Genomic DNA, 24,757 nt, shown 5'->3' on the forward strand with positions numbered 1-24,757 from the left:
CAAATAAATGTCCAACTTCAGCTCAGGTCATGATCTCACAGTTCGTGAGCTTGACCCCCACGTTGGACTCTGTGCTGACAGCTGGGAGCCTGGAGCCTGCTTCAGATTCTGTGTCTCCCTCTCTCTCTTCCTCCCCCGCTCACGCACTCTCTCTCTCCAAAATAAATAAAGATTAAAAAAAAATTTTTTTTTAATAAAGTGTAAACTGATTTTAAAATGAGGTGGGAAAGGTGCACTTTATGACTTCTGCTCACTCTACACCTTCTTCTCTCTGTGGCAACAAATCTTAGCTTAGTTTCCACTTCTTTTATAAGCCTTTAATGACCAATCCAGTGGGAATTTTTTCCTCCCACTTAGAATTCTATATTCAGATTGATGATAAGGATAAATGGTATAAATGGACATAAATTAAAATCAAAACATAGCCCTTAAAATTTTTTTGGAGATGGGCATTTGCTTTACTACCCAGGTCTCAAGGGATACATTATTTCTATTCAGTATGTCTGTAATGTGTAGGAAATTAGGTCTCCCAGGCTCTGATGTCAATGCCAAGTTAATCCCCTCAGAATTATTTAAAATATTTAAACCATTCTCTATCAATGACATAAACATTAGCACCGACTTGTTGGTAGAAATATTTTCCTAAACAATCAAAAGGATAGAGTTTTATTTCTGCATCTACTTTAGAAGTCAGCGCCAGACAACCAACTAGCTTCCATAAAACTCTTATCAGAGAAAACCAGGTAAGAAATTATTTAAAACTTTCTCTTTCTCTCTCGCTCTCTCTTTTTTTTTTTTTTTGATGGAAATATTAACCTCTAGAAATATTTCTTTTTTTTTTAACGTTTATTTATTTTTGAGACAGAGAAAGACAGAGCATGAGCAGGGGAGGGGCAGAGAGAGAGGGAGACACAGAATCCCAAGCAGGCTCCAGGCTCTGAGCTGTCAGCACAGACCCCGATGTGGGGCTTGAACCCACGAACCGTGCGATCAAGACCTGAGCCGAAGTCGGACGCCCAACCAACTGAGCCACCCAGGCGCCCCTAGAAACATTTCTTTAAATTCTTTAAGGTTTTGTGGGGATTTTTTGCAATTCTTACTTTTCAATCTTTTATTTTAAATTTTCCCTTAAATGTAAAGTCTGTTGTGTAAGATTCAACAAATGACTATAGTTCATTTGTATCACTTCTGATTTTAAGAGAAGCCTAAATTACCAAAAATAAATAAGTAAAGGTGCACTATCATAGTAACAACAGGAAACATTAACAATATTTTTGAAACTTCTTTGAATAATACGGTCTGCCACTTTTACAACTTAACAGATGAAATAGATTGTTCGCTTGCTTCTATAGTGAACTGGTATTTAAAATGCCTGTGTTGGACATTCCCTCTATATTAAACAAATTGTATGAGAAATGAATAGACAGTTAACCCTGGAACAAAGTGGATGCTAGGGATGCTGGGATGCTGACCCTGTGTATAGCTGAAAATCCTCATAGAACTTTTGAGCCCCAAATAGTAGTAGTTCACCTGAACTGTTCACTAGAACCCTTACAAAGTCAGCGAGAGTTTTCTCTATATTATTAGGAAAATCATAAGGAAGAGAAAACACATTTACAGTACTGTACTGTATGGAAAAAAAAAAATCAATGTTTAAGTGGACCTGCACAGTTGAAATCTGTGTTGTTCAAGAGTCAGGTGTAATTTTAAGCCATTCTTTTAAAACCTTGATGTAATGTGTGGGAAATTTCTAGTTTCTCTTTTGATTCTTAGAGAAATAAAATACCAGTGTAAAACTTAACTTTTGTCAGACTAATTATAAGCAACTGAGAAAACTGAAGAAAATCTTACTATTTTATGTAACTTCAAGCTGGCAAGTGTAAGGCATTTAATGAAAAAAATTATTCAAATTACACTTATATAGATTTAAAATATTCATTTCTAGACTTCAGGTTGCCAAGAGTAAGTCATTTAATGAAAATCTAATTCAAATTATAGAGACTTCAAATGTTCATTTTTTAAATATTGCTCCTAAAGGAATTAATCCAAGATAGTCTGAGATTTAAAAGTTAATAATATTTTCAGGAAGGCAAAAAGAAAGAGATCTCCCTACATCTCTCCAAAACACCTTTCCTCTGTTCCTGGAATACAAAGTGTGGTTCTGGTCAATGAATATCCAGAAAACTATCAACATGGAAATGTCCAGAGGATCAATTGATCTTCTAAGAAAGTACATAGCACAGAGCAGGCATTTAGTAAATACCAGGCCAATGAACAAATGATTCTTGAATTAACTAAAATAAACAAAGGTAGATTGAAATAAAACATTCTCCAACAAATTAGAATTCTATCAATAAGGCAAAATGTAAGGGATAGATAATTGAAGTTTTACAAATATACTAAAAGTTTAATAGATTATAGAAGCTTAAAATATCATGCTAACATTTGACACTCCAAAGAGAAAAGCCTAATACCAAAAATTCATTGCTTTACATAGAGAAAAATGTCCTTACGAATGCATCACCATGGGGCACCTGGGCGCTCAGTAGGTTAAGTGTCTTGGCTCAGATCCTGATCTCATGGTTTCGTGGGTTCAAGCCCTGCGTGAGGTTCTGTGCTGACAGCTCAGAGCATGGAGCCTGCTTCAGATTCTGTGTCTCCCTGTTTCTCTGCCCCTCCCTTGCCCACACCCGTGTCCCTCTCTCTCCCTCTCAAAAATAAATAAACATTAAAAAAAATTTTTTTAAAGAAAAAGAACGCATCACCACAAGATGTGAATGTATTCCTGAATGACTCGAGATACACCCAAGAGTGCTGGCAAATTATTATCATTTATAGGGGCGCCTGGGTGGCGCAGTCGGTTGGGCGTCCGACTTCAGCCAGGTCACGATCTCGCGGTCCGTGAGTTCGAGCCCCGCGTCAGGCTCTGGGCTGATGGCTCGGAGCCTGGAGCCTGTTTCCGATTCTGTGTCTCCCTCTCTCTCTGCTCCTCCCCCGTTCATGCTCTGTCTCTCTGTCCCAAAAATAAATAAATGTTAAAAAAAAAATTATTATTTATAACTGAATGTCATTATCACGAAGATGGAGCAGATACTTCCCCAACGCATCTGTTGTGATGTTATCCGCGATAGGACTATAACATGCAGAAAACAATAATGATTGTTGTCGAGTAATAAGTTATAAAACACAGCAGACCTAAGACCACGTCATTGAATTTATTTAATAAAAATTGTATTTTCTGATTATAAAAGCAATATTCATTGTTGAGAATTTGAAATAGAGTAAAATACATAGAAGAAAGTGACCTATAATTCCCATTGCACAGAGAAAACCAGTATTAATTTTTGATGTGTTTCCAAGATGCCTTTCCTTTATATTTATGTAAGTATTTACTTGGAAAATTAGGATTATTCTGTATATGAACATTATATTTTATTTTTCACACATTTTGTTATGTTTATTTTGTCATCATATTAAACATTACATAATGACTGCACAATATCCCATCACATGGATGATTCACATTTACTTAATCGTACTGAGCAAATGTTTACCCTTCAGGTGTTTTGAATTTTTTACAGTGGACATTATATGTAAGTCTTTTCCTGAGGTTGTAAATATTTCTTTCTGCAATTAATTACCGAATTATTTTCCAGTGATGGCACCAATTCATACTTCCACTAGGGATGCAGTTGGGTTCCCATCTCAGTGTATTTTAGAACTAGAAAGGATCGTTTGTTTTTTAAAAAATTCTTACTATTTTGAAAAGCAAAACAAATTTGCCCTCTCATTTAAAATGATATCTTTCTGATTAGTAATGAAATAAGACATTTTTATTTTTTCGAAATTGTATTTCTTTCGAGATTTTTCTGTTCCTGTCCTTTATCTGTTTTCTAGCCATCATTTATACTGATTTCTATAAGCTATTTCTAGAATAAAGCTATAGAAGCATTATCATATTTATTGCAATAATTTCTCAGTTTCCATTTGACATTTGATTTTACTCATGATGTTCTCGATGTATATAAATGAATTTATCAACTCTTAGCCCTTAAGATTTCTCCAATTTCTTTTGATAGCATTTAAATTTATTCATGCACATGCATATATGAACAATTTTACGTTGCATGTGTGAATGGTATTATAAATGACCTGAAACTTTTTTTTTTAATGTTTATTTATTTTTGAGAGAGAGAGAGAGAGACAGAGCACAAGTTGGGGAGGGGCAGAGAGAGAGGGAGACACAGAATCGGAAGCAGGCTCTAGGCTCTGAGCTGTCAGCACAGAGCCTGATGCGGGGCTGGAGCTCACGAACTGGGTGGGAGATCATGACCTGAACGAAAGTTGGACGCTTAACTGACTGAGCCACCCAGGCACCCCATTGACCTGAAACATTTTAAATACAGTCATTTTTTTTTCTTTTCCCTCCTTCTCTCTCTTTTCTGCTTCTATCCATATCAGTTTCCCTTCCCAGCCAAAGGGGTATAAATATTTCACAAATAGCCCTACTTTTCCCCCCAAAGCATTTTATTTTTAAATAGGAGCACCTGGGTGGCTCAGTTGCTTAAGTATCTGACTCTTGATCTCAGCTCAGGTCATGATCTCAGGGTAGTGAGGTCAAGCTCTGCATTGGTCTCTGCCTCAGGTTCAGAGCTGGGTTCTACATGGGGTTCTGTGCTGGCCGTAAAGCCTATTGAAAAAGTAAAATAAAATAAAAAATAAAAAAAATAAACTTGTATACCACTAGCATTGACAATAGTGAATTGCTAAGAATGTGCAAATGAAAATCGTTTTAAAAATTTTTTTTGTGGTGATAAAATATGCATAACAAAATTTAAACCATATTTAAGTATAAGGTTTAGTGGCATTAAGTACATTTATATTATTATGCAACCATCATCACTCTCTATTTTCAGAACTTTCTTACCTTCCCAGAATTAAACCCCATACATATTAAACAATAAGTATCCATTTCCTCCCTCTCCCTGACAACTATCATTCTACTTTCTGTCTCTATAAATTTGACTACTTTAGTTCGTGTAAGTGGAATCATAAAGTATTTGTCCTTTTGTGTCTAGTTTACTTCACTTAACATCTTTGAGGATCATCCATGTTTTAACATGTGTCAGAATTTCATTCCTTTTAAAGGTTGAATGATATTTCATTGTATGTATATACCACATTTTGTTCATCCGTTCATTCATCGATGGACATTTGGGGTGTTTCCAGCTTTGGCTATTGTGAATAATGCTGCTGTGAACATAAGTGTATGAAAGTCGTCTTTTCAACATCACTGTTAATACATATACAGTCCCTGAAATTGTTTGGGAACACTGATACCAATTGCTGACATTGAAATTATGAATCAGCTTTCCCTAATCCATAGAGAGAAGCTTTTTGCACTGAATATTTCTCTTAAGACCTCAAAAGCCATTTCTGTGCATATAATCTGATATATTTCCTGAAAATACACTGGAAAAATGTTAAAGAGTAGCTACATAGGTAATAGCTTCAAGAGATTGATACTAACTCAGAATTAGGCATGTGTCAAATCCACATAACATGCGAAAGCATTATAGAATATGTTCCTCATCCTTATGAACCAGTTAGATTGGCAGGCAAGTTGGACATATTATAAATTAGTACCTAATTTCTCCACAATTTTTTTCTCAACAGAGAATTCAGGAATGGCTGAAGAAAATCATACCATGAAAAGTGAGTTTATCCTGACAGGATTTACAGATCACCCAGAATTGAAGACGCTTCTTTTCTTGGTGTTCCTTGTCATCTATCTGATCACCATGGTAGGGAACCTTGGCCTGGTGATATTGATTTCAAAAGAGCCTCATCTTCACATGCCAATGTACATCTTTCTGGGCAACCTCGCTCTTGTGGATTCTTGCTGTGCCTGTGCCATTACTCCTAAGATGTTAGGGAACTTCTTTTCTGAGAACAGAATGATTTCTCTCTATGAATGCATGGCACAATTTTATTTTCTTTGCACCGTTGAAACTGCAGACTGCTTTCTTCTGGCAGCAATGGCCTATGACCGCTATGTGGCCATATGTAGCCCACTACAGTACCACACCATGATGTCAAAGAAACTCTGCATTCAGATGACCACAGGAGCCTTCATAGCTGGAAAACTACATTCCATGATTCATGTAGGGCTTCTATTTAGGTTAGCTTTCTGTGGATCTAATCACATCAACCACTTTTACTGTGATATTCTTCCTTTATACAGACTCTCCTGCATTGACCCTTATGTCAATGAACTGGTACTATTTATCTTTTCAGGGTCAATTCAAGTCTTCACCATAAGCAGTGTCTTAATATCTTACCTGTACATTCTCTTTACTATTTTCAAAATGAAATCCAAAGAAGGAAGGACCAAAGCCTTTTCTACTTGTGCATCCCACTTTTTGTCTGTTTCGTTATTCTATGGATCTCTTTTTTTCATGTACATTAGACCAAATTTGCTCGAAGAGGGGGATAAAGATACACCAGCTGCTATTCTGTTTACAATTGTAGTTCCCTTACTAAATCCTTTTATTTATAGCCTGAGGAATAAGGAAGTAATAACTGTCCTGAGAAAAATTATGAAGAAAAAAAAATCTCATGAAAATTGGAAACAAATGACATCTACTGTAGCTTAGTGAATTAGATGTAAGAAACCCTTCCAAGTGAAATTACACAGAGAAAATGCACAAATTATATGTAAAATACTAAAATACATCATAATACAATCAATTTAGGAAGCAATACATATGGTAGAAAATATATAGGAAAGAATAAACTGTGCTAAGTCTTAATTCAAAATAACAAAAATCAAAACCAAATTTTGAATTCATTCAAAAAGCAATTTAGCACGTTGACAAGCTCATGGACTATGTCAGCATCAGGGATTGGGATTATCAGCGCCCAAAAAGAAAACAACAAAACTGACAGTTACACATATAAAGGAAAATTCTATTAAACATTTACAGCCAGTCCACTTTAACTGGAGCATGAGCACTCCAGTTAGGCTAAAAGACTTTAAGGGCATGAGAAACTTTGACCAATGAAATCACTAAACCATGAGAGGCAAAGTTGAAGCAAATAAATTTTAGGAAGCAGTTTTAATAGCATTTTGGCAACACTATAGTTCGGATAGAGGTGTGAGGAAATGAAGGTGTCAAGTAAAAGTGATTATTATATTTTCAAGTTAAAGTTCCCTTGGGGTTAAATGGTTAAACACAGAATGCCGATTTCAAGAGTGGTTATCTTCAAGGGCACCTGGGTGGCTCAGTTGGTTAAGCTTCTAACTCTTGATTTCGTCTCTGGTCATGATCTCATGGTTTGTGAGTTTGAGCCCCGCATTGGGCTTTGTGCTGACAGTAAAGAGCCTGCTTGGGATTTTTTCTCTCTCTTTCTCTGCCTCTCCCACACACTATCTCTCTCAAAATAAATAAATAAACTTAAAAAAAAGAGTAGTTATGAGAGAGGGCTATTTACTCCCATGTACTCTCATAAAGATGCCCATAACATAAAGTTCCAGGCAAGTAGTCAAACTTCATCTAAGATTTGAAGAACCTCCATGGTCAGGGAGCTACACTAAACTCCTCTATCTTGAGAGGTGAGGAAGGGGTTCAACAACGAGGACACCACTACATTATACATAGACATGAAGAAAAGCACAATTGTTGAACCATGGATAGGACTTACCTACAATAATAATTCCTTATTTTTTTTCTTTCTCTCCACTGCAAAACCTGAAGTTGTGGAATGCAAGTAAAATTAAATGATCCCATTTATTTTTTTAAGAATTAAAGATTTTGATGTGACAAAATGAAAGAATAACTTTTATTTATTCAACATAGATTTATTGACAGCTTCTTATGTGGAAGCACTGCTGTAGGTGCTGGGATATATCTGTTACCAAAATATCAGTTTTTTCATCTTCTTAAACAATAGAACATTGCCACGATTTTAATGACTAACTTCTGGAAAAAGGAGGACCCGTATCAAAAAGAAAAAAGCCCTCTTCTACCTCTTCTCTTGATGCTCTGAGGTCCCATCTAAATTCCCAAAAGGCAGGGTGCCTGGGTGGCTCAGTCAGTTAAGCAATCGACTTCGAGTCAGGTCGTGGTCTCAAACTACTTCATGGGTTTGAGCCCTGCTGTCAGCACAGAGCCTGCTTTGGATCCTTTGTCTCCCTCTCTCTCTCTCTCTCTCTGCCCCTCCCCTGCTCACACACTGTCTCTCTCTCAAAAATAAATAAACATTAAAAAAAATAAATTCCCAAAGGCAATTGTCAGGTTGCAGTTATGGTCCAGGCTAGCCAGTCCCTAAAGCTAACTTTGCATGGAAAATCAACATGTTGAGTCTATTCAGAAAAAGTTGTGGGAATATAGATATAGTATTTCCAATCCTCTAATTCACACATACAAAATTATAACCTCTTTGTTTCTATTTGTAACCTCCAAAAAATCTAATCGAGCCAATTCCACAGAATTAGACATTACAAGATTTGAAATGGAGATATTTCAAGATTTTCCTGGTTGTTTCTAATTTAAATCCCATCAGTTTAAGATTTTCCCAACCCTACCTCCAACCTTCCTTGATTGCATCTAAATGTACAAGTACTTGTTTGATATCATGGCACTGAAGACAGGTGTCATGTTACAGATTGAGCTCTCTCAATCTGTATCCCTCTGAGATGTTTGATCCTCTAACTTTCTGGTGATCTCCTGGTGCCACTATCAGTTTTGATTTCTGCATTCACATCTAGTTCCCAGGCTAGACATGGAAGTGTGATTTCAGCTAAAGCATCTACTTTTTAACTCCACGAGGCTCCCGTCATGTCTGTCAGCTCAGTCTTGCTCTCTCACTCTGCTAATTTCTGAGTAAATTCTCTTGACCACCCTTCTAGGATATCTAAGAAGGTGGAAAAACTGGGTTAGAGGTTATTGATATACCCTAGCACCTAACTGAAGGAAAGGCCCACAGGAAGACTGGAGGGCACCATTTTTGTACTTCTGATGACACATGGTGTAGGCTCAGTGCAGGATTTTGAAAGCTTTCATAGGTCCCACTGGAAGGTTCCTTTTGCCATATATCTCCAAACTTCAATGGGCATTTGATTGTCTCCCCATCTCATTCCTAGAACACCCGCCGGGAATATAAGTCACAGAATCCCATCTCATCAAACACTAATTATTTCTCTCTGACTTTCTTTTTATCCCCCAACTCACTACATCCTTATTTCTAGGGTGATACATTGTACTTACCTTATAAATACTTCCCAACGGTACTTTTATTAAGTAAATTTAGACTTTGGAGCTGTCCTTAAAAGTAAGGCTTTCTCAGTCTATTCTTCCTGTCTGGATTTTCAAAGTTATGTTTAGGGTAAAAGCATGTGAGATTCACATTGTTGTGCTCTAATCTTTCCTTAAGTAGTAAATCTGAACTGCAAAAGCTACTCTCTAAAACTTCAGAAATGATCACTGGGCAAAACAGAATCACAGACTGTTTTCACCTAAGTACTACTGGTTATAGAGAGAAAAGTCTCATAAAATTAGGCCTTTTAATATCTTGGCCAATATAACCATATTAACCAAAGTAACCAAAGTTAACCATAGTAACCAAAGAAAAGAGATTTGGTTAAGACTTTACTTTAAAAAATAAAACTAAAGCTTATGGAAGTAAATATTTTATCTTATACTTAACCAAACTTCAGTTATAATCACAAACGCATACTAATTTTGCAAAGAATGAATCAAGCATTGTTTTCCCTGGCATTATTTTCCAGAAGAATAAAGTATGATAACCAGATACAACCTTTACTTCACTTTTGAATTCAAGGGCTAATAGTAACAAATGCTAATAATGGAGCAATTTTGTAAAATATCCAAAAGTCTCCCAAGGATCTTTCCTAATTCTTACTGCACAAACTCTTATCCATTCAATCTGTTTTTATTGTCCTGATCCTACCAGGCCCTATTTGTCAATGGGACTTTGTGTTTCCTTCATGCAGGTCTCCAAGAACACATTCATCAACTTCATGAAGTCTACTGCACCTTTCTCAAGGTCATTTCACATTGGATTCGAATAATGTTTACTATATCAGAATATCAGCAAGTAATATATTGGCATCATGGATAAAGACAGTGGTGCTAAGCAGGGACGAATATGTACAGGGAGATTAACTCCAAGAGTGATTAGTTCATTCAGGGATATTGTGTGTGATGACAATTCTTCCTTCCCTGAGAAACCATTGTCACCTCAGAGACTTACAAACTGTTAACTGTGATAGCAAGAACCTCTGTGTGGGTTCATCAGTTAATATTGAGGTGTGACCTCATTATGTATACAGAGATTAACATTTGAGCTGATTTGTAGACATCTTTAACACTTGCAACACTTTCTTTTTTACCTTTTAATTATTGGGGTTTTACCCCTAATATGCCATTTTCTGTTACCAGCTGACTCCAACTATCCGAGTATCCAGAGTTTGGTGAAATGAAGAATATTTATTCTATACATACACCTCTCGGCATGTCATTTACTTGCCCTTTATAGACCATTCCTTTTTTCGGATGATTAGTCCTCATTTTCTACTCATTTCCAGCCCAGAAAAATTACTCTGAAGTTGACAGTGCTTGCTGCTTTGGTGCAGGTCTGCCTTATCAGTGAGCCAATTTCACCACATGATTTTTTTTTAATTTTTTTAATTTTTATTTATTTTTGAGAGAGAGAGCATGAGCAGGGGAGGGGCTGAGAGAGGGGGAGACACAGAATCTGAAACAGGGTCCAGGCTCTGAGCTGTCAGCACAGAGCCCGGCGCCGGGCTCGAACCTACGAACTGCAAGATGAGATCATGGCCTGAGCCGAGGTTGGATGCTTAACTGACAGAACCACCCAGGTGCCCCTCACCACATGATTTTAAATATTGGCTCATAAGTGATGCTGATAAAGTAACAGAGAAGCAGAATGTAAAATCTATAGCCCATTCAACTCCAGAAAAGTTTTTAGTTCAGTTTAATACCATAACTCTCAGGTTATATTTATAATCTGTCGAAATGGGACTATATTTGGACTGTGTACAGGGGAGAAAAAAAAACAACCCATGTTTTAGTAGATAACTTTTCCTACATCAGAGCAAATAAAATACCTCCTTGCATACTTGGATGTGCCTGTGTCTTGTATGTCTTTTAGAAATGTAAAGCTAATATAATGTATTATTCATATTAATTTGAAGTTTTCATTAATTTGTTTCTCAAAACAGAATTTTAGCTAAATGAAGACATGATTTTTCTATTTAGTTTTCAAAAAAGGTGAACTTGCTAGTGGATTGTGTTCTTTCATTCCTTGAAAAAATATTTATTAAGATGTCTGTGGCACCAGCACTGGGCACATGAGGTAGGAAAGGAAGTATACTTTGGTGCAAAACAATACAAATATACAATATAGCACAGTAACTATGTTTATTCAAAACTATTTTATGTATACACTTAATAGATATAGACATAACTTAGTGCCATCTTCCATAGCTCATAAGTCATAAGTAAAAGAGGTTATATTTTACTACAAACATTTACATTGTACTGATATCATTAAAAATTTACTAATACTCTATGGATCTTGTAGTTAATGGATATACAACATTCAAAACTTCAGAAAACTTAATTTTAAAGATAACTTTTAAAATATATGTAACAATTTTCTTTATGATTCTATAATGACCAAGACAAGATTTTTTAAAATATTTCTTAGGGAAATACTTCCTGGTTAACATTTCAAACTCTTAAAAATCAAACATGTCTCATGGACATTAAAAGGACAATAAAGAAATATTATGAACAACTCTATGCCCACAAATTTCATGAAATGGACCAATTCCATGAAATACACAGTCTGCCAAAACTCACACACACACACACACACACACACACAAAAATAATCTGTATCTTGCAAGCAGAAATTTTATTTTTCGCGAAGTCCAGCTTATCAATTCTTTCTTTTATGGATCATGCCATTGGCGTTATATCTAAAAAGTCATTGCCAATCCCAATGGCATTCATTTTCTCCTATGTTTGTTTAGAAATATAAAGTAAATTCAGAAAAGTTAAAAAGAGTTGAAGTGGTTAAGAGTTGGGGACAGCAGAAGTTGCAGTGAGGGTATTTTTCATTTTAAGTAATGTAAAATGATATGATTTCCAAGATCTGCATATAAATTGTTTTGATAAAAATAAAAGACAAATTTTAAAACATGGGTAACAGTTAAGCTTGAACATTTTGCTCCTTTCCGCTTGCACTGTTTATGGTTGAAAGCTCAGTTAGCATTTTTGAGGAAGGATACATTAGTTTCAAACCTTTGACATTCCAAGCTACTTTTGGCTTTTGTGCCCATCAAAAATAACAGAAACTCCTTGAGAAAAGTATTCTAAGACGAGGCAAGAAAATATGCATCATATTTGCCAAGGCAGGACCTAAAGAAAAGGTGCATATAGGGAATGAAAGAATTTTTGGTAAAAGGTGAGAGATGAGACTTCCAATATCTGAAAAGGGCAGGACTTTATTATGTTCATCCTGAAAAATGCTAGAGCTGTCCTAAGCAGAACACAGACAGGGCCTGATCCAGCCCCAGGTCCTACAAAATGTTGCAACTGTAAGATATATCGGGCCACTGTGGGAAGAAAACTTTACCACCCTGCTGTGACTTCTGCTCCAGGTAGTTATTGCTAAACAGCCCCAATACTCAGTGACCTACCACAGTAATAATCACTATATTTTTATCTCTCATGGTTGGGGGGTCAACTGTGCTTACCTAGGCAAGTTCTCACTCAATATTATCACACAGTTACAGTCAGATGATGGCTGGGGCTTTTCCTAAAAAATCCTAAAGGCTTTTCCACTTGTATGACTGGCCATGGTGTTAGTTGCTACATGGGATCTCAGTCAACATGTGATACCTCTTTGGGACCTGGTGTTATGGGTTGAATCGTGCTCCCTAAAAACATGTTGATATCCTAACTCCCAGTACCTCAGAATGTGACCTTATTGAGAAATGAGATCTTTAAAGAGGTAATCAAGCTAAAATGAGGCCACTTGGGTGGGCCCTAATCCCCTATGACTGGTGTCTTATATAAAAGGGGGAATTTGGACACAGAGACAGATATGCAGAAGAAAGACGATGTAGGGAGACACAGGGAGAATGTCATGTGAGGATACAGGATTGGAGTGATACAGATGTGAGACAAAACATATCCAAAAATGCCAGCAAACCACCCAAAGCTAAGAAAAGGCAGGAAATGATTCTTCTGTACAGGTTTCACAGGGAGCATGGCCCCGCGTACACCTTGATTTCAAACTCCTAGCCTCCAGATGTGTGAGATGATAAATTGTTGTTGTTTCTAAGCCAGCCTTTTGTGATACTGTAGTCCCAGGAAACATATACATCTGAGTTTCCTTACAGCCAGAACTGGGTTCCAAGAATGAGTGGACCAAGAGAACCAGGCAGAAGTGCATCATGGCACTCTGAAGGCCTGGTTTTGGACATCCCATAACAGCACTTCTGCTATCCTTCATCACTGAGACAGTCACAACAGTCATCACTGTTTTACTCACATTCAGGGGGAGGGGCCAGAGACTCCTTGACGGGAAAAGCATCAGCATCACACTGTAAGAAGAGCATGAGGAATGAGATAAGGTATGTTGGCCATCACAACCTATGCAAAGTTTAAGAGTCGAGAAAGATAATTGGGCAGGGGTGTGGATATATCAAGGGCTGAGTTTAGACACAGAATGCTAAGGACTACTTGACTCACTCGTTCTTTGTAAAATTTGTTTTCCCCTGAATGAAGGGAAGATGGCTGTTTTGAAACAAAAAGAGGTGAACTCTGAGGTTGTCGCCTTGGTTTCTGGGCTCCTCAGATGTTCCCTCACTTCTATCTCCCCAATAAGCGAGAACACTATGCGGAAGGTATGATTATTATCCCCATGTGACAGTCAAGAAAATAAAGCCCAGTATGGTTTAGTCACTGGATCAATATCCCACAGTAATATTTGTGATCTGAACTCCAGGCTAACTGCAAAACCAAATCTTCTGTTGTCACATAGGAAGTCACAGAAGATCCAGGGGTGGCACACACTTGTTTAGTTTAGCCCACGCGGTACAGAGAACGGTAGAGTACTTTTTAAAAATTCATTTCCAAGATTTAACAATTGGGAGAACATTCATTAAAGCAAATTTTAACTTTTCTTGAAAAGTTGAGAGATCTGGCAACAATTCGTTCTTTTTATGCCACCTACCTGCCCCTTTGAACATTCGAATGTGTAATTTTGCATTACAAAGTACTGCTTCTCCTCACACTTAATTATTCCAATACTTACTACAGTAAAAACATTTGCTAACTTGCTATTATAAACTATAAAATATGCTGTTTGAATAATTTCTCGCTGTCTCAGCTCACTTTTTATAGTGAAAACACTAAAAAGAAGAGAAATAACCAAAAAGGCTCAGAAGGGATAATCTTTTAATTCACTAATTAATTAATATATAATCAGATATACAGTGGGCTATTTAAAAAGCAAATAAATAACTAATGGTAAATAAATAAGCTAAATAAGTTTATTTACACTTATTAAAAAAGCTTTTTTGTAACGTTTATTTTTGAGAGACAGAGACAGAGCACGAGCAGAGTGGGACAGAGATAGGGAGACACAGAATCTGAAGCAGGCTCCAGGCTCTGAGCCTGATGCGGGTCTCGAACTCACAAACCGTGAGATCATGACCTGAGCCAAAGTTGGACATTCAACCAACTGAGCCACCCGGTCTCACCTAAGTTGAGCCACCCAGTCTCACCTAAGTTTATTTTTTTATTTTTTTTTTTTATTTTTTTTTCAACGTTTTTTATTTATTTTTGGGACAGAGAGAGACAGAGCATGAACGGGGGAGGGGCAGAGAGAGAGGGAGACACAGAATCGGAAACAGGCTCCAGGCTCCGAGCCATCAGCCCAGAGCCCGACGCGGGGCTCGAACTCACGGACCGCGAGATCGTGACCTGGCTGAAGTCGGACGCTTAACCGCCTGCGCCACCCAGGCACCCCTAAGTTTATTTTTTAAAAGGAAAATCTTATACAGTAAACAGTTGACTGTTGAGCTATACATTTGCTTTTTAAAAAATTATTTGTTTTATTGGGCAGGAGGTACAGGTATGAACTTGATAGAAATATGGTAGAACAAAAGTCAATGTAATTTATTTTAGGCAAATACACGTTTTCTTTTTATTAACTATGAACTTATTATTTTACTTGGTTTAAATTATCTTCAACTCTTCACCTTATGCTTGTATATTTGTTTTGTTGGTGAATCAATACCAATCCCAGAAGACAGGCACAACAAAACTAGTTAGTCCTGTTTAATGTGTTCACAAGGCAATTCTCTTTCATAAGGGAATGAAAGCCAAACGTTGATGCGGGAAAGAGTGCATTATCAAATTGGTATGCTAATTTCGGGGAACTGAATCATTATATACTGATATTACTTACAGATCTACTTTCTTTAATAATTAATAATTTAATAATTAATTTAATAATAATTTAATAAGAAGATAAGGATGAAAGAGCACATATGAAATAAAGGAAAACTGACTGAGATGAAAATCCAAAACTTTCTGTTAAGAGAAAAAACTGCTGGGAATTTTTTCAAATGCAGAAATATGCATCTGCGTGGAACTAATTCTTCATAAAAGCAAAGAGGGAACATGAGAAAAGAACCACCTTTGGGTTGTGACATGGATGAGCAGGTTAGGCAGGTACTAGGCTCACTAGTATGTCCTCTCAAAGGAGGTTGTGGGACATACATTCAGCACATTTGCCTTCAGTGTGAACATAGACTGAAAGAATTACTTGAGGTTACCACAACTGGGGACCACAAGGCAGGGAAAATTGATTTATTCACCCCGGGAAGACAACTACATATAGACTAGCTCTGTGAGCATCAAAATGAGGTAATTTCAGGAGCTCCAAGCTATTCTCCTAGTCAAAATATCTCTCCATCTCTAGGTCAGTGACATATCCCACCATTAGAATATTGAGACGAACGTGGTGAACAGATTATATCTTTCCTGCCAAATGAGCAAGCAATAGCACGATTAATTAATGAAGGATATGGTCCACGGACTCAAAAATGAAGTATGTTATGCTTCCACATTAAAGGAAATGATTTGCGTTGTGTTTTTAGTGGCAGCCCATGCTAAGGGCAGCGTGCAGTCTGCATTCCCAGGGCATCTTACCTTACTGGCACCGACTGAGACACTCAAAAAGTATATTAAGAAAGAAAGGCAAGCAGGAAGCGGGAAATACAGGAAACAAAAAATTAAGAATAAGGTCTTGGAAGTCCAGAGGTTAAAATGGAAATCACTTACCTGGAAGGTGTGACTCATTATCCTAATAGTACAGATCAATTTAATAGGTGGTTTGACAGGCGATTTGGAGGGAAACAGCCCAGAGGAACGAGGAACAAATCTGGGAATGAGGCGCCATTATTCTTACACACCAAAAGCCAGATAACACCCCAAATACGTGATTCCTGGAAGGCCAGGGACAGCCTGAGGACACCAGGCTGGACAGAAAGAAACAGAACTAAAAGTAGGAGGGATAGGAGGGGCCCTGAAACAGATTATCTTCTCAGTTTTATGTTGGCTGCACTAGAAGTGAGGCTCTTTTTATTAACGTTTATTAAATGTTTTACATTAAAACATTAAAAATAATATTTATTATTTTTTAAAGTTTATTTTTGATAGAGAGAGAGAGAGAGAGAGAGAGACAGTGTGAGCAGGGGAAGGGCAGAGAGAAAGACACAGAATCTGAAGCAGGCTCCAGGCTCTGAGCTGTCCGCACAGAGCCTGATGTGGGGCTCGAATTCACAAACCGAACCGTGAGATCATGACCCAAGCTGAAGTCGGACACTTAACAAACTGAGCCACCCAGGCGCCCCTGGAAGTGTGACTCTTTAAAGAACACATCACCTGAGCCCTCTTGTATTCTTATACTATCACAGGAAACCAATGTAATACTGAAATTTATTATGTCAAGGATTCTTGCAGAAGCAAGGTATAACGACCATAGTGATGAAATCTCTGGCATAAATTCCCCTGAGGGTTGTCCTCCTTTTTACTGATCTTCAGTGTCCTCCTCAACCCCTCTTATACAGTGTGTCCTCTTTCTACCTGCCATCCCCAGGGAAGCATGTACTGAGCTCCTGTTAGTGTAGGAAATAACACAGTGCCACACACAGTGAAAAGAACTACATGGGCACAATCCCTGTTCCTCAGAAATGTATCCAATGCAGGGTATTTAAGAAGGAAAGAAAGGGCACCTCGGTGGCTCAACTCGTTGAGTGTCTGACTTCAACTCAGGTCACGATCTCACAGTTCGTGGGTCTGAGCCCGTATCGGGCTCTCTGCTGTCAGCGCAGAGCCTACCTTGGATCCTCTGTCCCCTCTCTGCCCCTCCCCCACTTAAGCTAGCTCTCTCTCTCTCTTCTCTCAAAAATAAACACTAAAAAAATTAAAAAAAAAAAGAAGGAAAGAAAATGGCATAGGATATTTCTAGTATATTCAGTGTAATTGACCAGCATAGAACTTCATTCCCCACAGTGCTTCCACTCTCTCAGTTTTTTTCTTCTATTTAACCAACTTTTTAATTAAATATTTAGCCCCTACTTAGAGGGAAATACTAATTTTTGAGATAGAAGATATATTAGTCTCCTCCTGAAGCAATATGCACCAATAACCGATAAGAGGAAATAGTGAAGCACACAACGTAAAAATTATGTGTCTATCTACGTCATGGCATCAGGAAAGTGAGTATTGTGGATAACCAGACTTAAAAGATTAGTTCATGCAGGTGGAAAGTCAGCTGCATAATGTTTATTTATTCAGTAAGTACCCATTGAGCATTTTACCATATACTATGCACTGTGCTAAGCACTTGCTTACTGTGAGCAAAGTCAGACAGGATTTCTGCTCTTGTGGGCTTTAACTAACCCAGGGGAGGAAGGAGACATTAAAAATGATTACAATTCAATAATGTTTAACAGGATTTAAATAAAACTTATCCTCTCTTTTCAGTTTGGTTTTATCAGAAGCTCCACATGCTAAAATGAGAGGTTAGACCCCTGTGCAGGATTTGCAGAAGGTGGTCTTAAAACCCATCTTGGGGCTTTCAGCAAATCACTCCCCACAAGGATCTGTAAGTGCTTTGGAGGTTAAGCAGAATTTGGAGAACTGGGAGAGAATCTCTGGGGAGAGATACTGCAATCTCACAGGGTTTCCCAAAGTCCCACCCACTGTGGTGAGGAGGGAGCTGGCCCCCTCCTCACCCTACTAAGCCAGTTGAGAGGGGCTTTATTCACTCAGAGAGCTTGCCATGTGCTCCCTGACGTTTGAGAAATCTGTGGAAGAAGATTTGACTCATTCTTGAAAAATCTGACAATAAAAGGGCTTGGCCAGATAATTCTGAAGCAGCGAGATCCCAAGTTGAGTTGAGAGGGACTTAGCTGTTTTTGTTTTTTGGGAGCTAAATGTCTTTCTCACAACAGGAGCTGACCTGGAGTCCTGTTTAAGAGAGAGGGAGAGAGAGAGAGAGAGAGAGGAGAGAGAGAACTCCTGAGCAACCTGGGGGCAGTGTGACCCTAACAGAGAGAAATCAGCCTGCCAGGATCCCAGGGACTGTGGGAAGAGTGGTAAGCACACAGCTAAAGGAAAGACATTGATTTTACTTGTTAAAAGAAATATAGCCTGAAGGTCTGCAGAGGGAGGGTCTCTGAGAAACTCCCAAAAGTAGTCTTTAAAAGAGAAAGAGCCAGCAATTGTGCATGGGCTACATGCCCCACGGCCAGATGACAACTGTACCAGCCATATTAAACTGTCCTTCTTCCTAATCTACTCTTTCCATGGTTTGACCATGGAGGTTCAGAAAGTCTCTGTCCATGTAGGAGAAAGTAACTGAGAACTGACAGAAGCTAAGTCCCCTCCCCTATTGTAGGGTTTCCAGACAGAGACAAGCCTAAGCTAAGAGAAGATGCAGTTTCAACTTTGAATGGTGTTTTAATTTTAATATTTCACTAACTGGCCTGAAACGTGATTATCAGACTGGACTGAACTTTTTTCACGTCCCTCTTAAAAAGGATTTCATTATTACTTAGCAACCCTAGAACTTCCCTCAGATTATTTTAAGGTATGGGGAGATTGGATCCAAGGAGTTTAAAAGGAATGATGACAGGGGTGCCTGGGTGGCTCAGTCTGTTAAGCATCTGACTTGATTTTGGCTCAGGTCATGATCTCACTGTTAGGGAAATCATGCCCCACCTTGGGCTCTACACTGATAGCTCGGAACCTGCTTGGGATTCTCTCTCTCCTCTCTCTCTGCTCCTTCCCCACTGGCTCTCTGTCTCTCTAAAAATAAATAAATAAATAAACATTTTCAAAAAATAAAAAAATAAAGAAATGATGACAAGTAGAATCACTTCTCAACTTGGATTTTACTGCCTGCCACATTTGAGAACTTTAGAGTGTAAAATAGTTAGAGGGAGAATGAGCCCCAAGGTAGATGGTCAGGGAAATTGTGCTGAATAAGAAAATATTAAGCTTTGATTGGAAAAATGAATAGAAGTTAGCCAGGTAAAAAAGTGGGAAGGGGTAGGGGGAGGGGTATCAGAAAAAGTCATTCAGGAAGAGAAAAGACCTTTTAAAAGCCTATGATGGGAAAGAGCATTGTTCTAGATACTATGACTGCATAACAAATGACCCCAAAATGTAGCAGCATAAAACAACAAATCATTATTATCTCTTACAGTTTTGTAGGTTGATTGGGCTTAGCTGAGTGGTTCTTGACTAGAATCTCAAAGGTTATTGTAAGATAATGGAGGGCCAGAGTCATCTGAGAGTTCAGCAAGACTAGACAGACATCCAAGTCAGCTGAGCACATGGCTAGAAGATGATCTTGACTGTCAGCTCAGAGCTTAGCTTGGAAATGTGACTGCATCACTTACCTCCACGGGGTAGTGGAATTGATAGATCATATAGTATTTTATTTTTAACTTTTTGAGTAACCATACTGTTTTCCATAGGGGCTACACCAATTTGCATTCCCACCAATAGGGCATGAGGGTTCCCTTTTCTCCACATCCTCACAAACACTTGTTGTTTCTTGTGTTTTTGATTTTAGCCATTCTGATGGGTATGAGAGGATATTTCATTGTGGTTTTAGTTTTAGTTTTAGTTTGCTGGAAGGGGTTATAACCCCAAATGTTTGAAGTCTTTCTAGAATTTTTCTGGTTAATTTCTTATCTTACATGTCCTTGAATGCTCCCTTAAGTCCTGGGCAATAAGTGCTGCTCTGCAACTTATTATAAGTGCTCACGAATAATACCCAGAGGTTGAAGTTAAGGTGTGTGTTCCTGACATCTGTTGACAAGCTTAGCACTTAAAATGAACCATCCAAATCCAATTGCATATCAGGGGGCAGTAGTTGATTTTAGGAGCTTGAGAATAAGCCACAGAAATCCAAGTTCTTCCCATTCCGTCAATGGATGTGGATCCAATGTAAGCAAGATAATGATGCGGCTGATCTTCAAACACCAACCGATGCTTCTCAAAATCATTGAAGAAACAAATATTCCACATTAGTGCCGTCTTGTTTGAGACAAAGGATAAAAACAGAAGCTTTAAAAATTCTTCCACTTTGAGATGCAAGGATGGCTTAAAAGCCCATGTAGTGAATGAAGCGCCATTTTGAAACGAACCTGAAACTGGAAACTAGACTGCCTCCGTCAATGTAGCACCAGCCCCAGCCCTATTCCGCACCAGACTGCAGTCACAGGACAAGCCACAGCAGCTGCAACTCCTACACATGCCAGGCAAAGGCTGCCTTCTCCCCCTGTGCTATGTCGGCCTCCAGACACTAACACCTAACGTTTATTCAGCTCTTACGTTTCAGGATCTATTTCACTGTCACAGTAACCTATCAAGGAACATACTATTTTATACTCATTTTATATGTCCATTGTCAAGTGCTTCTGGCAACTGTAGAGGTTAATGTCAATCACTCATGCCTCTGTCCTGGGTGATCCTTTTGTTTTTTTTTTGTTTTTTTTTTTTTTTAAGGTTTATTTACTTATTTTGAGAGAAAGAGCATGAGTGGGGTAGGGGCAGAGAGAGAGAGGGAGACAGAATCCCAAGCAGGCTCTGTGCTGTCAGTGCAGAGCCTGATGCGGGGCTTGATCTCACAACCTGTGAGATCATGACCTGAACTGAAATCAAGAGTCAGATGCTTAACCAACTGAGCCACCCAGGCAGCCCTGTCCTATGTGATTCTAACCAAAAGAGTAGGAGTGCAATGAATTGATAAGCAGTCAGGGGTCAAAGTATTCACTTTATTTATGGAGGCCTAATTACACCACAGTACAGGGTCCCGGAAAGTACTGGATTAAAGAAAGTAATTTGGTAGTGAAGCCAAAACAAATGAGGCTTCCTAACACCTCCTGCCAAATCTGAACCTTAGGAAGAGCCACGGGGGTGTACTGGGTGTGCAGGCACACTCTCCCTACACATCTCCAACCAGCAGTGGTGTGATGGAGTGGGGCCTGTCTCAAAGAGCCAGTGATCAGCAGAAGAGAGTGCTAGAAAGCACAGGAAAGAAATGGCCTGTAGAAAGCAGGCACTGTACCGGGTCTGTTTACTTAACTGTTTCCTTAGACTGTCTTTCTAACAATCTGTCTAGGAGAGAGGGAATCCTATTTCTTGTTTTTTTTTTTTTTTTTATTTTCTGTTTATTTATTTTGAGGGAGAGAGAGAGAGAGAGAGAGAACAAGAGAGAGAAGGAGAGAACGTGCACACAAGCAGAGGAGGGGCAGAGAGAGAGAGAGGGAGAGAGAATCCCAAGCAAGCTCCACACTGCCAGCACGGAGCCCAATGCAAGGAGCCCAACTCATGAACCGTAAGAAGGTGACCTTTGCTGAAATCAAGAGTGGGTTGCTCACTAACCCACTAACTCACCCAGGCGCCCCCTATTTCTTGCTTTTAAATGTAGTTTCAGATATAGTTTTCAACATAGTTACCCACTGGAATCACTTTGAAAGATTAAAAAAAAAAAACACACACACAAAAAAGCCATAGTGACCTGGTCACACCCCAGGCCAAATAAATCAGAAAATCTCTGGGGCACAAATATTGTTTTTAAATTCTCCATGCAAGTCCAATGTGCAGGCTAGGCTGAGAACCACTGCTTTATAGGCTTGGTAACCTCATTCCCTCCTCATGCAGCCAGTCACAGCTAGCAGGTTTTGAGTGGCTACTTTATGTTCAGCAATTTACATAATCCTCACGGCAAGTGTATGAGGCAGGTATAAAAATCCTAGCATTTCACAGATGGGGAAAGTGGAGCTTGGAAAGGCTAAGTGACAGACCTGGAATTACAAATTTAGTATTCTGTCTTCTGAACTAGATCCTTCACCAGCATACGCTGTGCTTTTTTGCGGATGCCATGATCCTAGCAATATCTCCAATCATAACACATTCCTTCTTTTTTAGGGGCGAGCAGAAACAGTTGGAGAAACTGGAAGACTTCATTCCAGTACTCCCTCATGGAAAAAACAACAACATAAAACTCCTTCCATGGAAGTTGAGGATGAAGAGTGTTTCTCACAACTGACTTTCATAGAGATTTTGAGACTGTGTGGTAGGGAGTAGTAATAAATCAACAGTTGGAGATGGTTAAAATTGTTGAGCAGCTAAAGTCAAAGAGCATCACTTTTTACACAGAGTCAGTTTAATGGTTTTGAACAGCCGTTCTTGGTATCTTGAGACTGACAAGAAAACTGAATAGCACAGTCTATGAAGATAAGCCAGCGTATGGAATGCGAAGGAAGTGGCTGTGGGAGGTTATGAGAACAAGGGAGTCTAGGTTGCTCATGAACATACCAACTACAACACAAGCTGCATAGAGAGAAACAAGAACAGAAGGCTGGAAGACAGGGAGGGCCGGAAAGGCTTCAGGAGAGCTGAGGTCAAGTTCACACCCTGAGACACTGAGTCAGAAGATAAAAGGTGATGCATTACTCAACAAGCCAAGTATTTTTAAAAGGTGAAGACAAAACAGAAAGAGAATTATCTTTCCCTCCATATTTCACATTTTTAAAACTCTGCAAAGGTATAAAGTAATATGAATTAGATCTCACTTTATGTAAATTTGCTGAGTGTGTGTAAATCTTAATATGTCAAATAGCGTGTTAACTTTGCTCATAGAATTTTTAGCACGGAAGATCATTTAAATGAGTCGTGTGGCAATTTCCTCTATAGAGCAAATAACCCACTCTTTTTGCAATTTAAAATTCTCTTATGATGAATCTGCAGGGCACTGGCATGTATCATAATTTGATTCAAGGAAAAATGTATCTCGTTACAATTGTATGTTGGAACACCTAATGAGCAACAGAAAAATAATTACACACAGATGTGTTTCCTTGTTTTATTCCTCTCTTTTCAAAGTATGAATCATGATTCCCTTATGAGTAGAGGGCTGAAAGGAGGACAGGACCCCACCCAGCTCTGCCAGCACAGAGCTCCGTCAAGCTTGTGAAATTACAACTTGCATCTTCAGGGCTGTACCCATTCAGTAGCCAGGAAATCTCGGGGAGTGTTGTAACTGGCGAAATCAGGTTAATTCAACAGATGGTTTTCATTTCTGGTGAAAGTTTACATGAGGCTTACTTCTTAAAATGCCCTCACACTATCTTACAGTCAAATGAAGATAACTGGATCTATATTATAAGTTTTAATAGTGCTAGTCTGCAATTTGCTCGTCTCTGGAATGGGAAAACTAAATTGATCTATCCTATGGCCATCTCATTCTTCTCACCGGTGTGACTAAATCAGTTCACCTTTAAGTGACTTTTCAACTCTGTCCTCTCCCCCCAAAACGCACACACACACACACACACACACACAAACACTTTGAGGAGGTAAACCGTAACACATTACTATTATATTAATGACATAGACAGTAGGCACAGTGTTAACTGAACAAATAAATTCTTCCAGGATTATTCTGCCCTTTTTATTGTGTCAACTTTTACGGCTATACCTTAAAATTTTTTGAACTGCATCTTTTGCCAAAAAAGGATATAAAAGATATTTATTCACATCATTTAATGAGATTAGTTAGGAACTATAAAATTAAGATTTTAAAACACATTTCTTAGGGGCACCTGAGTGGTTCAGCCGGTCAAGCAACCAACTTCTGCACAGGTCATGATCTCACCGTTTGTGGGTTTGAGCCCTGTGTTGGGCTCTGCGCTGACAGCTCAGAGCCTGGAGCCTGCTTCAGATTGTGTCTCCCTCTCTCTCTGCCCCTCCCCCGCTCACATTTTGTCTCTCACAAAGACATTTAAAAAAATTTTTTTAATGCGTTTCTTAAATTACCGTGAAACTCATGTTCTGAAAAACCTGAAAATTAAGTTTTTACTTTGGGGGTTGCTTTCAAAGATTAGGTGAAAAGAGATTAATAAAACTTTACTTGCCACTGATTTTATGTCATTAGTTTTAATCAAAAATGGGTCAAATATCAGCAATTTCATATGGCTCTTACCTGGTTAGAGCAAGAGACAGGTGAAAAACTAATTTTCACCTCAAATGATACAACCACGGCCCTCTATGTTCCAAAGAAAAAAGTCTTTGCAAGAGAGGATGACCTCAGATATTCTGAAATGTGC

General features: G+C 38.5%; 1 protein-coding gene across 1 annotated transcript; it reads left to right on the plus strand.

Moving 5' to 3' along the window:
* The first annotated feature begins 5,687 nt into the window (after positions 1–5,687).
* Positions 5,688–6,656, plus strand: LOC102950545 (olfactory receptor 5K1). Its single transcript, XM_007095941.2, has one exon. The coding sequence runs from the start codon at positions 5,688–5,690 to the stop codon at positions 6,654–6,656; it is 969 nt and encodes a 322-aa protein (XP_007096003.2).
* The last annotated feature ends 18,101 nt before the right edge of the window (positions 6,657–24,757 follow it).

The sequence above is a fragment of the Panthera tigris genome, chromosome C2 (assembly GCF_018350195.1).
Source record: "Panthera tigris isolate Pti1 chromosome C2, P.tigris_Pti1_mat1.1, whole genome shotgun sequence".
Lineage (NCBI taxonomy): Eukaryota > Metazoa > Chordata > Mammalia > Carnivora > Felidae > Panthera > Panthera tigris.